The 14,339-nt window shown below is 46.7% G+C and overlaps 2 protein-coding genes across 2 annotated transcripts in view; both read left to right on the forward strand.

Moving 5' to 3' along the window:
* The window catches only part of LOC119393489 (serine/threonine-protein kinase SIK3), an 86,268-nt gene extending 79,401 nt beyond the window's left edge, over positions 1-6,867 (forward strand). The window contains exons 14-15 of the mRNA XM_037660534.2: positions 77-210; positions 1,216-6,867. Of these exons, the coding sequence (XP_037516462.1) occupies positions 77-210; positions 1,216-2,379 (1,298 nt within the window). The 3' untranslated portion in view covers positions 2,380-6,867. The remainder of the gene's footprint in view (positions 1-76; positions 211-1,215) is intronic.
* Positions 6,868-8,651: 1,784 nt separating this feature from the next.
* The window catches only part of LOC119393491 (uncharacterized), a 267,437-nt gene continuing 261,749 nt past the window's right edge, over positions 8,652-14,339 (forward strand). The window contains exon 1 of the mRNA XM_037660537.2: positions 8,652-8,785. The gene's annotated coding sequence lies outside the window, so the exon portion shown is untranslated. The remainder of the gene's footprint in view (positions 8,786-14,339) is intronic.

The following is a 14,339-nucleotide window of genomic DNA, read 5'->3' on the forward strand; positions in this document are numbered from 1 at the left end:
CGAAAACCTAGTTGAATGATAACATTAAATAAACTTAAAAAATGTTGGGTCATGCTTGCATTAATGTACATTTCAGTGCCAAGGAGAGCAAGTGATGGCTGCCCCTCAGTCAGTCCCCACCGGACACAGCTTGAGAGGATCTACAATCAAACTGTTGGTGACCCCAAGTGCATAATCAAGGCCCTTCAGCAGGAGTGTCAGCAGCTGCAGGTACAGATTTGTCTTGTCTTGACCAGTATGCACCAAACACATTGTATTCACATACAAGGAGAAGGGCATTCGTGTGGTTCAGTATCACCGTCATGTCAGTAACCGTAGCAGTGTAGTGAAACATGGGTAAAAGCAGAAAGACACAGAAAATAGACAAAACATATGCATTGTTTATTTCTTTGTTTGTCATCTTTTGTTTGGGCTTAAGTAGGGCTGTGAGTAGCGAACTCTTTCTGTGGGCTGTCGTGGAGGTGTCGGTCGAAGTTTTGTCATGATGTGACGTAGGCGAGATGCGTAGTCGCCAGCAGGAATGTGGGTTTGTTGTTGGTCAGGCACAAAGAACTCGCCAGGCAGGCGCAGGGTTGTGCCGTAGACAAGTTCTGCAGCGCTGCAGCCGACGTCCGCCTTGAAAGCAGTGCGAATGCCCCAGAGTACAATGGGCAGTGCTTGGTGTTCCATGTTCGGGACTGCGGGTCACCAATTGTTGGTACGCGTGAGCGACGCAGAGACGAGGCGTGTTGTTGAGAGTCTCGGTACCAACTGGCTTTATTTCTCGGCGAACTGGTTTTCCTTCTCTCCCTCTCCGCGCCTCCTTCGTGCCTTTGTTACGGCACAGAGGGAGGAAAGAGAATGTCGTTCTCCCTCACGCTGGCAGCGCCACGGCTGCACCGCGGCGCATTTAGAGTTCACCACAGGGCCATTCAGTACCGACTCAAACGTTTCCACAGCATTTCTTGCCACTGGAAAAATTCACTCATAAAGATGTGTTCAGCTAAAGCAACAAAGTTATGTTAGATGAATTTTTATGCTTTGTTGCAAGCACCGTTTACTGTTCCTCTGATACCAAAATGCAGTTGTGCATGTCTTCCAAATAGGTAAAAGAATCTTATAGAACTGAGACAGAGGTGGCTGGTATTCTTCTGTGCATGTCATTGAGTAAGTGAAGGGGCTGTGTATGTTTAAAAGAATGTTAACGCTTGCACATCTGTGTTGACGATCATGCAGAGGCATTGCTGTCCAATGGATGCCCAGCAGCAAGCTGAAATACAGCGGCGACATTCGCTGCACGTCCAGCAGATGGCACATCTGCAGCCGTCCTTGATGGCTTCTTCAGTTTCATCGCCACCTTCTATTGCTGGCTCACCCATACACCAGAGTCCATCGCACGGGGCTGGGCCTCCGAGCCCCGCTGCCACACTGTCGCAGCACTTGCAGCGGCTTCACCTGCAGCGTCAGGGAAGCCCTGTTGGCTTCTGCCCCGATCCATATTCTCCCGATCCACTGGGTCCCGGCGGATCACCTCCATTAGACACCGGGGGCACGTCTCCGGGTGCATCACCGCCGTACCCTTGCGGCGGTACGTCCCCGCAAAGTGCAGCCGGGGCTTCGCCGCCCCCTTTCTCGGACGCTGCCCACCCCCGACTACAGAGCCTCGTGGCCCAGCAGCTGGCGCGGAACAGCCCGCCACCAGTGTTTCCCAACCTGGGCATGATACGCGAGGACGCCACCGAAAATGGCGGCATCGGTGGCGGCCCTCTCCGGGTGCCCGGCCTGCGGCCCGAGATCGTAGTCAGCCCCGCCGTGTTCGAGCCATTTCCGGGCGTCGGCCGAGGTTTCCCGCCGCACATCAGCGTGACTGACGAGCTAGGCAAGGAGGTTTTGACGTCGTCCTCGTCGTCCACCACATCTCCCTCGTCGTGCTCGTCCGCGACGGCCTACTCGGAGGCCTCGCTGCTGCCCCTCGACTTGGCTTACTCGCCCGTGCGTTGGCAGGCGACGCCCCTGGACGAAGTGCCCGCGGCGGCCTGGGCGCTCCCGCCCTCGCCTCTGCATGCGTGTTGCGGCGAAGCCCCGCTTCAGAAAAGCCCCAGCGGGTCACTTTGCCTCTTGCTCGGCCGGGGCATCTCGCCTTGTCGGGGCACGGGTGGCGACCTGCTGCTAGACATCCAGCGGCGCTTAGACGCGCACGCACCCGAGCTCCCGCTAGTTCTACAACCGTCGGAGCGCGGGCTGGCACTCAAGCACCCGGCAGCCGGTGTTCAGATTGAGCTGGAACTCTGCGATGGGCCGCACCCTGACGAGTGCGGCCTTAAGATGCGCCGCATTTCGGGCGACAGTCTTCAGTACAGCGAGCTGTGCCAGCGGCTCGTGGCGTGCATGAACATGTGATCTCGGGACAGCCCGCCGCCAGTGTAGCGGCGCTGCCAGTGCCTCTGTGCGTGTCTGTGCTTGTCCGTGCCTGCCCTCTGTTCCAGTGGTTGCGCCAGCACCAAACTTTTCGAGACTGGGTGCTGGCCGCTTGGCTTGACCAGATGGGTCTGCCCTTTGTCGCGTCCTCTCTGGCCAACCTTTTTCTTCCATGGCCACCCTTTGGGATCACTGTTTCAGTCTGAAAGGCTTCTTTTTGACAGTACCGAACCAGCCTATCGAAATGGCCCCTTACCTGAAGATTGCAATGTGATGTCAGAAGGATGCCGAATAACCTTTTCCGTGTTTTCATTTTGTATGTGTGTGCTCAGGGGTATGTATGTGTGTGTGTGTAAATGTGAATGCAAAATGAAGCCTGTTGGTGTGGATTAGCTTGAGTTTTGTTGTTTTAGTGTCAGTTGAAATGACTAGCAATGAGGACAAAGCCGCAATTTCTGTAGGGCATACATTTTTATTTGTTTTGCTAAAATAACCAGACGGTCGGGATCACGTGAACACATGGCCCTTAGGGTAGTGTGGAAATAACCATGTGGCATTCAACGGATGTTTCTTCATTGCATTCATGAATTCTTTTCCGCTGTATAGTTTCTTTTTCTTTATGTGATATGGTACAAGGCAGTGTGAGAAAGCCCACTAGAGCAGTAAATGAAGAGAAGAAATGTAAGTTTGATCCGAGCCATACTAGCAAAGGGCATATGCAATACAACAACCCTCACTGTAGCAAATAGTGTAAATGTATGGGTAAGTGAAAGCTACAGTATGACTGTTTATAAACTTTCCTGAAATGATACGATTAATATTGACAGTCGCAGAGCAACAGACTTGAGGACATATGCCAAAACTGATGAAAGCCTGTGTTCAAACTTTGTGTTCACGCTTTCTTCAGCGACCTTTAGCTGCCAGAATTTATGAGCAAGCGCAGCTCCTTTGAAGGAGCCCTTGATAACGCTTTAAAATCTGCTGGGTTGGTTATGCTTTGTCATTGCTTTTTTGCAAGCTTTTTCTATTTGTGCCTTGTTACCCAGTGCTGAGACCAAACCTTTCTGCAATGTTGCCACATGGTATAGGAATCATAATATAAGCATGGAACCTGCATAACGCCAAGAAAGAAAGTGAGTTAATTTGGGCTATAAATTGTGGATGAGGAGGTCGAAAAATATTGCGAAAAATATTGATATACATTCTGCCACGAACAAAGCCAATTTCTTAAATACCATAAAGCAATCCCTTGAGGGTGAAATTCAAATATTAATGGCCCGTGTCAGTGAGGACTCACTCTGGACTGCTTGTATGACTACATTGTCATTGTTTTTCTAAAATGTGTTGTTATATGTTTTTCCATCCAGAGAAGAATGTCTTTGGGGCAATCTAAGGATCTTTCATTGACCTAGACAATATGTCTAAGTGGGTAACTTGCGTGGGAATCGGCATCAACAGTTGCTTATTGTCTAAACTCAGTTTTATGAGTGGTATACATATATGTGATTGTTAGTAAGTGGGAAGGTTACATCTTATTAACCTACATGAGAGGAGTTTTTAAGTTCACACAGCATATTGAGAAAAAAAAAATTGTGGCTGAATGAAAAAAACTCAAGAACAATGATAGGACAAGTGTATAGGCTCTCTAAACTTTTATTTGCAAAATGATGCATTCAACATTTGGCAGAAGAGGCTCATGTGTGAGACACAAGATCAAAGGCAAGCAAAATGATCACTAAATCTGTACAAAAATGGACAGTAAATGATATACCATTGGATAACTACTTGTGGTGTGCTGATACACACAGGCCCCATCTTTCTGAGCAGCACCTGCCTCTTTTGGAATCTGTGCAGCACCATCAGAATCGGCTTTCAAAGCATTTCTTGTTTTAACTTGAGCTTTAAGAAAGTGCAAGCTATCTTCTTCACGCATGCACGAGCACCTACAAATGTCATGTCTGTGGGATTTTGACGAACGTTACAGTCCGTGAGTCGGCACATGCGTGGATGTTATGTTGCACTAAAGAATATCTGATGTCTCTTAGTATCCTGGTGCAACATTGAACTCCTAAGTTGAAAAACCTGTGTGTGATATATTGTTTCAAGTTCCTGCAAAATTCACCTTTGCAATGTGTATGGTTTTCAATTGAAGTGACAAGATTGTGATTACCATCTTCTGGCACTTACAGCATTGAATAATTGAATTGTTATCTATCATCTGCACTCCTTTTCGATGGTCTGCTTGCCTACATAAGGTGACATATGCTGTTTCTGAGTGCTTATTCGGCAATAGCATTGCTATGTAAAGAGAAATTTCAAAATTTTTTGGCAGCTTACAAACAGTAGTCATCCTTTTTTAGTGTGCTGGAAACTTCTAGAGTTGGCAGTACATTTGCTGCCATTAGGGCATTCAGGTGCAAACTACAACACACAGGGCATAGAAACATGGCACCACAGTAAAACATTGTAATAAAGATTTTTGTCCTATGTCTAGCCAGCCATCACAAAAGCTACGAAGTGAAGATGCAAATGGTGCCAGCAGATGAGGCTTACTTTGTCGAAAGACAGGGATCGGTGTCTGTCACTGAATCACTAATATAGTACTTGCTGCAAAGTGAATACTGTTGTCTCACTTTCGGTCCAGTGATGCTTCATGCCGCAGGCAAAACAGTCGACCACTTAGAATGGTACATCACAAAGGAACTGTGAACCTGTATGTCAGATTCTCAGAACTTTATTGGAAAACCAGTCTGCTTAATTGTTTCTGTTAGTAACAGTGCCTCTCACGTTGCCATTTAAAATTTTTTAATAAGATTCACCTACAGTTGGCACCTATGTGGGCACCATGATTTCACCTGGATTGACCAAATATACTGAAGAGATGCTGGGTCTGTCTCATTTGTTGTTGTCGTTCTGAACATGAATGCTATTGCCTATTTCTTGCTTGCATTTTTTCCCAAAGGTAAACTAACTGAGAGCATGCATTTGTCCTGCTGCCTTTCATGTGCTTATCGTGTTAGCTATGCTAATTTTATACGATGTGTGCACCAACTAGACGAACAACTGTCTGTCACACAGGTTTGTCATGAAGCACTCGAGTTTTGCAGTATTTGTGCAAGTGTTTTTGTTAGGTAGCACCTATTCAGCTGTGAAGGTACCGTGTTTAGGTACGTTTAATTTCTCGATGTTGCTTAGTTGTGCGCAAGGCGACCACCACAAATAATGGATTTAAACAGTCTGCATACACTGTGATCTGCTCTGCGCACTTGGTATTTTGTGGTATACTGTACTTAGAAGTGTGCTGCACTAGGAATACCTGATTGAGACTGGAAGCCAACTGTTCTTTTTTTTTTAATACTTTTTACCTCAACTAACGTGTACAGCCTCGTAGAAGCAGCATGAAATCGTTGAATAGAGTTTGTGAAGCAAACGACTTTGAAGGACAGCCCTGCCTGATTCCTGCTGGTACAGTAACGATTAATGATCCAAAACAAAAATATTTGCATTGTATACTCTGCATTTGTTGCAGAATATGTTCTCAATCCGCTGATATCAGCTCAACTAAAAAGAAAACTTCAGAAGAATTTTGTTATATTTCATATTGTCGTTATATCCATGTTCACTATGTCAAGCTTCTACTGCATTAATTTCTACCCAAGAGACAGCGTGCAGCTGCATTGTAGTCACTGTATGTTGCTGTGCGCATAAGCTGTCAGTTTGTTGCTCTGTTCGTTTCAGGCATACACATTGCCAATGCAAACCATTCCCAGCCTCTCTGCTGCTCTTGTTGTGTAAATAGAAAGAAGAAAAAAAAAAAGAAGAGGTGAATGCTGCATAGTCGCAAGGTTTGTATAAAAAATGGGAAGACCTTCTTGCAAGTTTCGCAGGAAGTTTGTGTACAGTTGCTACTACCTAATGTCATTTTCTAGATGTACCACGCCTTTTGACCAATCTTTCTTGTAGAATGGCTGACTAGGGGACTCCCATGTTGTTGGCCACTATGTATCTACTGACAAGAAACCGGGAGCTTTTGTTTTTTGTCTTTAACAATCTGGGTTATAGTCCAGCTGAAAAATATGAACTTTGAAACTTCCCTGTGTTTGTAACTAACTTGCATGTGTGACAGACTTGCAGCCAACACAGACTTGAGTTTATGGGGAACTTTAGCTCAATACATGGTGACAGGCAATTTTGAGGGCTGCTGCAGCTCTGCGCCAATGTTTTAACCATGCAAGTTTCTGTACAGCATTGATAATAGTTGAGGTAGTTACCATGGCTCCGGCTCTTTGCACCTAAAACATTTCAGTATGCCACCATGCATTGTTGGGAGTTTTGTTCACGTTCGGATAAAAAAAAAATCTGCTTGGATAAATGCTCCATGCTGGCCCAATGCCAGTGTGGATCGGGACTTCAAAGTCATTGCAATAATGGGTGCCATTAAAAGGATCCAATAAAATATTTATTGATAAACTGTTTGTGTTCATTCTTTCTGTAGTGCATAAAAATGGTCAATACTTCTGTACGTGATGCTAAAATTGATTACACCTGAAATATGTTCTTACTTTTTAATGCTGCATCGAACACAGCTTGAAATTTGCATACTCGACACAAAAATTAGATTTGATTTCATCAAATTTGTAGATGACGATATCACAAGTGCCAGCCTCGCAGTTTGCAGGACTGTCATGGCTTGCAGTGTTGTGTTGGACATAAAAGAATGGAAAAACTCGTATGCGCTGGCGTAAATCACGGGGTGGTCACGGGGGTCCTGACCCCCCTTGTGTTCAGGCTGGCGGGGGACACCCCTTACATTGTCCCCCTCCAGATTTATCTTTCAAATGCCATATATTTCAACTTTGAAAACAATATTTCAACAATATATTTGAAAACAAAATGGCAGCTATGGTGAAATATGTCCCCCCCCCTTGTGATTTAACCGGATTTACGCCACTGCTCGTATGAATGTATTTTTCTATTTCCCTAAATATTTGTGCAGTTAACTTAATAAAAAATTAAGAGGTTGTTTCTTCTATATTTTCTCTGACATGTTTGCTTCACATGGTTGTAGCAAAATTTGAGCACGCCATTCAGCGGCGCACACTGAGCGTTCAGGCTTGGCAGGTCTTAGTATTTAATTCATAGATACTTAAGAAAAGAAAAAGCGCAGTTGAACATTTGTGAATTTGTAGGACCTGCACGTACGCCATTGGCACTGAAGGCTAATCGAGACCGTCAATTGGGCACTACCAGGTAGCACTGCGGTGCCGTCACACGTTGCTTTGCGATTTTGTAGTATCATCGAAATCGACCCACAAAAACGATTAGGTAGTTGGAAAAAATCGTTGTTAGGTCAGGGGCGGATCCAGGTGCCTACATTGGGGGGGGGGGGGGGGGGGGGGAAGGAGTACAAAGGCTGTCGTCGCCGCCTCAGCAGCGCATTTTAGGGGGTCACGCATATTTACAGCAGCCTAGGGGGGATTATGGTCGGTGCCTAAGAAGCCTTCGTTAGAAATGTGCATAGGGAAGCAGAAAAGGACGGAGAGATGAGGAGAGAGGTAGAGGGCGGGGACAATCATAGGCGCGCACAAAGGGGGTGGGGGGGAGGGGGGGCGGCCCCCCTAATCACCTAAGGGGAAGGCGCAAAATCTGATCCATAGATTGAACCCCCTAGTCACCTAAGAGGAGGGGGGGGGGCGCTGCGATGAACTTTCGCCCCCCCCCCCCTGATGGGGAACCCTGCGCACGCCTATGGGGACAATATTATCCTTTCCTTCCCCCTTTTGGGCAGTGGTAGCCGAGGCAATCTCAAGAGGCAACCTGACAAAGGAGGTGGACGACAGGTGCACTGAAAAGAAGGCGAGAGTTGACACAGGCCTCCCCCCCCCCCCCCCTCCTCTGGATCCGCCACTTGTGTTAGATCGCAAAGAAAGCTTTAGAGGTGTTGCAGGAGACCATTAATTTGCTCTTAAAAGTAACATTATTTGAATGTAGTGCACTGCTCCTGCCATATACGCTGAAAGACTTCAGTTACCATACTTACACGATTGGTATCTGAAATGCAAATCAGCAGAAGCAACTTTTAACCAAATGACTCGTGGCCCTGCTTTTCGCAAAGCTTTGAAATGCGCGCCGCTTGCTACTTCGACCAATCGTGGCGCTGGTCGCGTATGCAGCTGCCGACGCCAGGGTGGGGCGGCGCTGCTGTGTCTGTCATGGCGGCCAACCCGCGGAGCGAAGCGGGACGAAGCAGGCTAGGCTGGTAGTTGGCAGCACGGAGTACGCGGCCGAGTTCGTTAGACCTACTTTTGAGTTTGTGTGAGTGCCGTTCCTTGTGAACACGTTGTGGATTGCGCCGGAAACATGGAAAAGAAGAGGACGGAGTGACTCGGTAAGTTTTTCTCGATTAGAAAAGAAGTATCTCCGCGCGTAGTTTTTGCTTCGGGTTTGAAAGCATCGTGGTCATTGATCTGCTAACTTGACCCATTATTGCACGGCAGTGAATGTCGATCAAATGCGTTCTGGCGTCGGTGCAGAGAGCACTGCTTCCATGCACGTCGTGGAGCGCAGTGCGACACCAGCGAATTCACCTTAGTTGAATATTGTGAGCAGTTGCGGAGATTCATGGGCTCTGGCGAGCCGTGCCGGACGGAGTACGAGTGCCAAAATTTTCGAACTTACGATTACCGCGTGGGTTCGCGTTGACTTTACTTTCCGTGTTCGTTGCCCTGCTTCCTGCTAACAACGGGCACCTTTACGTAATAGTTTTGACGTTTCGGAAACTGTTCATCGCTGAAAAAAGTTGTATTGACGGAGACGCGCTACTAGGTTTACGCAGCGACGTTCATTTGCTTCATAAAAGAGTCGTGAAAGAATCGGTGTCACGGGTCACTTACCGCACTGCATTTCCGTTGTACGCGGAATACGAACGGCGCACGTTAGCAGATGTGTGCATTCTCTTGTGCGACGATTACAAATTCGCGATCTCTGCTGTAGCGTTGTGAGCCGGAGTCCGTGTGGCGACAGCATTTTTCCTCTGCATTACACTCGAGCGATTCCGCTGGCGCAGAGACTTGATCCCTTTACCTCGCCAATCACGTGTGGCAGCGGTCGCTTTTATCGAAAAATGTTAACCGAGTGCATTTTTGCATCTTGTCGCGAATCCGTTTGCACACTTTTTTGTTAGCGGCGCGGCTGCCTCTGGCTATTCACCGTTGCGTTGTCACGGAACTCGTTTCCGGCACAAGTGGGACAGGCGCTTGCGATGAGATCTCGGAGCTCAGTCACAGTTTCGGCGTGCCAGAGGACGAGATAATAACCGAAGGCCGTTTAGAGCAGATTTGGATGCATATTTTCGGTGGGTATCGGGCGTGTCACTATCGGAATGTCTTGGCTGGACAAACGAAAGTTCAGCTCAGCGCGAAATGGAAATGCGTAATCGCTGCTGCGTATCCGTACCGTTGTGTTTTTGTTGCGTGATTTTCACATGCACGTGTCAAAGATTTCACGATTGGAGTGAAACGCCGGGGGCTTGGGCTACTTGATCCCGTGCTTGCAGTCAACGTGAAGCTGACATGACCTGCCGAACAGGAGCACTGGCGTGGCTCTGTATTACTGACATGAAGAGAGCTCGTCTGAGGCTTCTCTCAGATAAGTTTCACGCCATCCGCCTTTCCCTCTCTCTTTCTTTCTTTTTCTCTTTGACTCATAAATGTACGTAGATGTCTTGATGCTGTATAGCGGGTTCAATGACACGTCACTGAAGGCTACTGGATCACCTTTGTGCCGCAGGCGCTGCTGCACATGGCGTGTCACTCGTGCCTTGTGCCGACCGGTCTTCACTTGCAACTTTGCAGTAGAGGCGGAGTAGTTGCGCTGTATTGAATGGTTGCCACGTGACCTTTAGAGCATGTTCGAGGCACCTTTTTCACTGATGGCCGTGCCTCGAGGGCTACTCGTAATAACTAATGTCACAGTTTGTCAGCGTGCTGGCTCGACCCAGCGCTTTCACGTCGTGTACTCATGGTTTTTTGGTTTCCCACGTCGTGTGACTTGGAACAGCGTACAATTCTGTACATCGCACTATCTCAAACCAATGCCTCGTATAAAGCACGTTGTGTGCACAAGAAGGTACGTTCCTTCGTGCAGCATCTTCCAGCGTTACCAAATAACAAAACGTTTTGTAAACGAAATTGGCGTTGCCTTAAGTGTGCGTTATCATTCTCAAAATTAATGCTACCGTTTGTGTAAATTCGCTTCAGCATGTTTGACATGCAGCGATTTCCGCACTGCATACACACGCAGGAAAACGCTTACGCATGTCGATCGAACTTGCTGCCACTTCAACATTAAGATGATGATGTTCGCTGTAACGAGGCGTGAGGTATGTCCCTTTGTTAGTGAGCACTGAAATACAGCAGAACAAGCGTTAAAGCGCTTGCAATGTAACGACGCCTCAATGACGCAGTAAAAGATGAATACCTAATCTGTACGTGCGATCAAGCAAGCCAGTGTTGAGAAGGGAAAAACCAGAGCTGAGTTAGTAACTCCAGACAGTACTAGAAATGTATGCGGTATGTCCTTTGTGAAGCTGCGCTACGCCCTGGGGCTATCTCGATTTTCTCGTTTGGTTCCTTGGAGAAGAGAATGCTTAATGTTATAACATTGAAGACTCTGGTTATGGTAACGCAACTGAATTTGGAAGAAAGTAAACGAAAGTTAACTGTACTAATCAGATTGCGTTAGAGGCAGGTAGTATTTAAAATTATATGTGAAAAATAAATAAATAAAAAACATGGCAAGTTTTGACAAATAGTCGTCATCATGTTCTACTGACGCTACTGCCTTAACTCCACTTCTTGCATGATAGTTGTCGTCGTAATGTCGTCAGCAATCACAAAACTAGATAGATAGGTAGAAATAAATATGACAGACATTCATTATCAGTCTCAGTACTGTAATCTAAATGTCCGCGTAACCGAAAACTTCACACAGCATATTCACAAAACTGAAATGTGCACGAACACCAAAATTTTCACGCAGAAAATATTGGGCATCTGCAAATTAGGTCTCGCTTGATTACCGCACTATAAATACAACAGCTCGGATACAGATGGTGTACATTAACACGAAAATGCAAGAAATACGTGAGCAAGTGTACATGCTGTGTCAGACCAATAATAACAATGGAAGCAAAAATTTTTATCTTAGTTGGTGTTTTTCATTCCAATGTGTTAGCTGTGTGGAGAACGCTTGGCTGAACTATCTCCTGTACTGTATAGCGTCAGAAATGGGGCACCGTCTGTGGATATCGAAAGTGAAAACACGAAACCGAGAATATGAGCCAAATAAATGTTGCCTTATTTAACATACGCGTCGAATAGCCAGTAGCTAAGCCGTGCAGGCGGAAGTGCCCGTTCGTCTTCTGCGCATGCTGGCTGGGCCACTTCCGGGGCGTCTTTTGGTGCGAGGACTTCCGGGCCTGGCAGCGATGAGCGGGGGACCGTCTTTTAATTTCTTAATTGAGTAATAGGACGCGATCAGCGCCCGTCCTCCCCATACCGACGCTACGCCTCGCTGTCGCCGGCAGGGCGTCCCTGCTTCCGCTGCAGTTTTTGCATTTGCCTATTTGCTTTTTTTCCATTTCTTTTTGGTGTAGCAGTGCGAAGAAGATGGTGGTGGAACGGCCCCAGATGGATAGATGTTAGGAGCGGCCTCCTTGATGTAAGGTGGTGGTCACAGCCACCCAGCGCTCGATCTCTTTCTTTGCTGCAGTTGATATCCCGATGGCCGTAACTAGAGATATATTCGACTGATTATTCCACTAAAGCTATATTCGACTGATTGTTCCAGTAAAGCTACAAGACGGCAATGAAGCTTTGCTGCTAGCATAAGCGACCTCGTGGGATCATAGCCAAGCCAGACGAGATTCACCTTTAATGCTATCGTCCACAGAATTTCTCATCACTTCCACATCGCCTCGAAAGTCGTATCGGCGGCTAAGATGCCGCGCTGCAAAACAGTGGGCCTGCGGGTTACGATTCCGAGCCACGGCAGCCGCGTTTCGAGGGGGACGGGATGCAAAAACGCACGCGCACTCAGATTTAGGTGCATCCAGGTGGGTCAGAAGTAATGTTGAGCCTCCGCTTCGATAGGTCTCGTGTTCGTACCGCAATTTCGGCGCGTAACAGTTCGGAATTTTAATAAGCAGCAGTTGGAGTCGACGCCTGTACGCTGACGAAGCAGATGCCTTGTTTCGTCGGCGTCTCGCTTGCCGCCTTTTCAATCCCCGCGCAGTCATGGGAAATATGCAGACCTAGCGCACTCGATTGGTAGCGAAATAGAACAGACTGAACTGATTGCTCGCGAGAAAAGCAACTCTCGTATGCTGTATTCAGGGCCCATCCCTGCTTGGCCTTCTATAACTTTTCGATACGTGATGGCATGCGGTAGGGCGACGAGTGGTTAGGCCGCTACACTTCAACACGCACACACACTTGCGTGTATATATATATATATATATATATATATATATATATATATATATATATATATATATATATATATATATATATATATATATATATATATGTATGTATGTATCGAGAGAGAGACCTATAATTTGAGAATTCCATTCTTCGAATTGCGATGATGGGAAGTTCGTGGATGTGTGTCTTTCTCTCTTCAATAATTAATCTCAGTCTTGGATTAGACAGGCCGGTGCACAATACTGTGAAATGATTATAAAAGCATCGTATGACCTTGTGTATATGTTTTCTTGTTATCTCATTAATAATGTGCATCGCTCGCGTCAGAACGCATACGAATTCTCGCATATACCTGGAGAAGGACACGCTGGCTAGTTGGTGCTTAATTGGACCTCGAAGGCACAACCACAAGCTACACGTGACAAAACTGCAGATCACAGGCGCTTCCCCGTCCCCTTTACCTTTATTTCTAATAACAAAGAAAGAAAAAGTTTGTGCAGCCTCCACTAAGTCGCGCTAGGCTGGGTCACAGCAGAGCTGCTGCTGCTGGGCACGTTTCAGCTCCTCTTGTTAACCACCTGTATAGAATGTTCAGGCGGTGATTGAGCGCGTGTCAGTTAATGATAACGATAATTTCATATATATATATATATATATATATATATATATATATATATATATATATATATATATATATATATATGTACTACACACGGCATACCTCGACTATTACAGCGCTGCAAAAGAACTGCTGCGACGTGCAAAGGGAGCTGCACTATAGAAGAGAGAATAAGGATGTAAGAAAGGCAGGCAGGTTAACCAGGGCTGAGCCCGGTAGGCTTCCCTGCACTGGGGAAGGGGGGGAGAGGGGGAAGGAAAGTTAGAGAGGAGGAGAGAATAGTCACTGTTGCCGTCGACGTAACGGCAGTTCTGCGCTTGAGATCACAGGCGGTGAGTCTGTCCCGTGGCTGAAACTAGAGCAGCGCATTCGTTGCGCATTCGTGCATTCGTAGCTGCACTATAAGGCTACATGTGTGATATGTAGATAGAAATATCTAAAAATAATCCCGGAGATTTTAGCCTGGATTATCGTCTGGCTTGCTACTCCAGGGCGGCTATTTTGTAAGCGTTCTTAAATAGAACGGAGGCGGATCCGTTCGTTCTGTCGAGCCGCACGAGATTGGTCAATGTGAGCCGTGACGGACGTCACGGTCCAGCACCGCGTGCGGCCCGATAGAACGTACCGCCTCCGTTCCGTGACAGAACGCTTACAGAATAGCCCCCCTGGAGGCTATATTGTAAGCGTGATGACTATGACACATAAAATGATCACATTTATTCGCAAGTAACGCATATACCGTGAGTGTGTTGGATTCTTAGAACGTCTTTATTTCATCTTGATAGGGTTGCGCTTGACAGGGAAAAAAAAAAAAGAAAAATGCCCGCCTGCGGAGGTGC

The sequence above is a fragment of the Rhipicephalus sanguineus genome, chromosome 5 (assembly GCF_013339695.2).
Source record: "Rhipicephalus sanguineus isolate Rsan-2018 chromosome 5, BIME_Rsan_1.4, whole genome shotgun sequence".
Taxonomy (NCBI): Eukaryota; Metazoa; Arthropoda; class Arachnida; order Ixodida; family Ixodidae; genus Rhipicephalus; species Rhipicephalus sanguineus.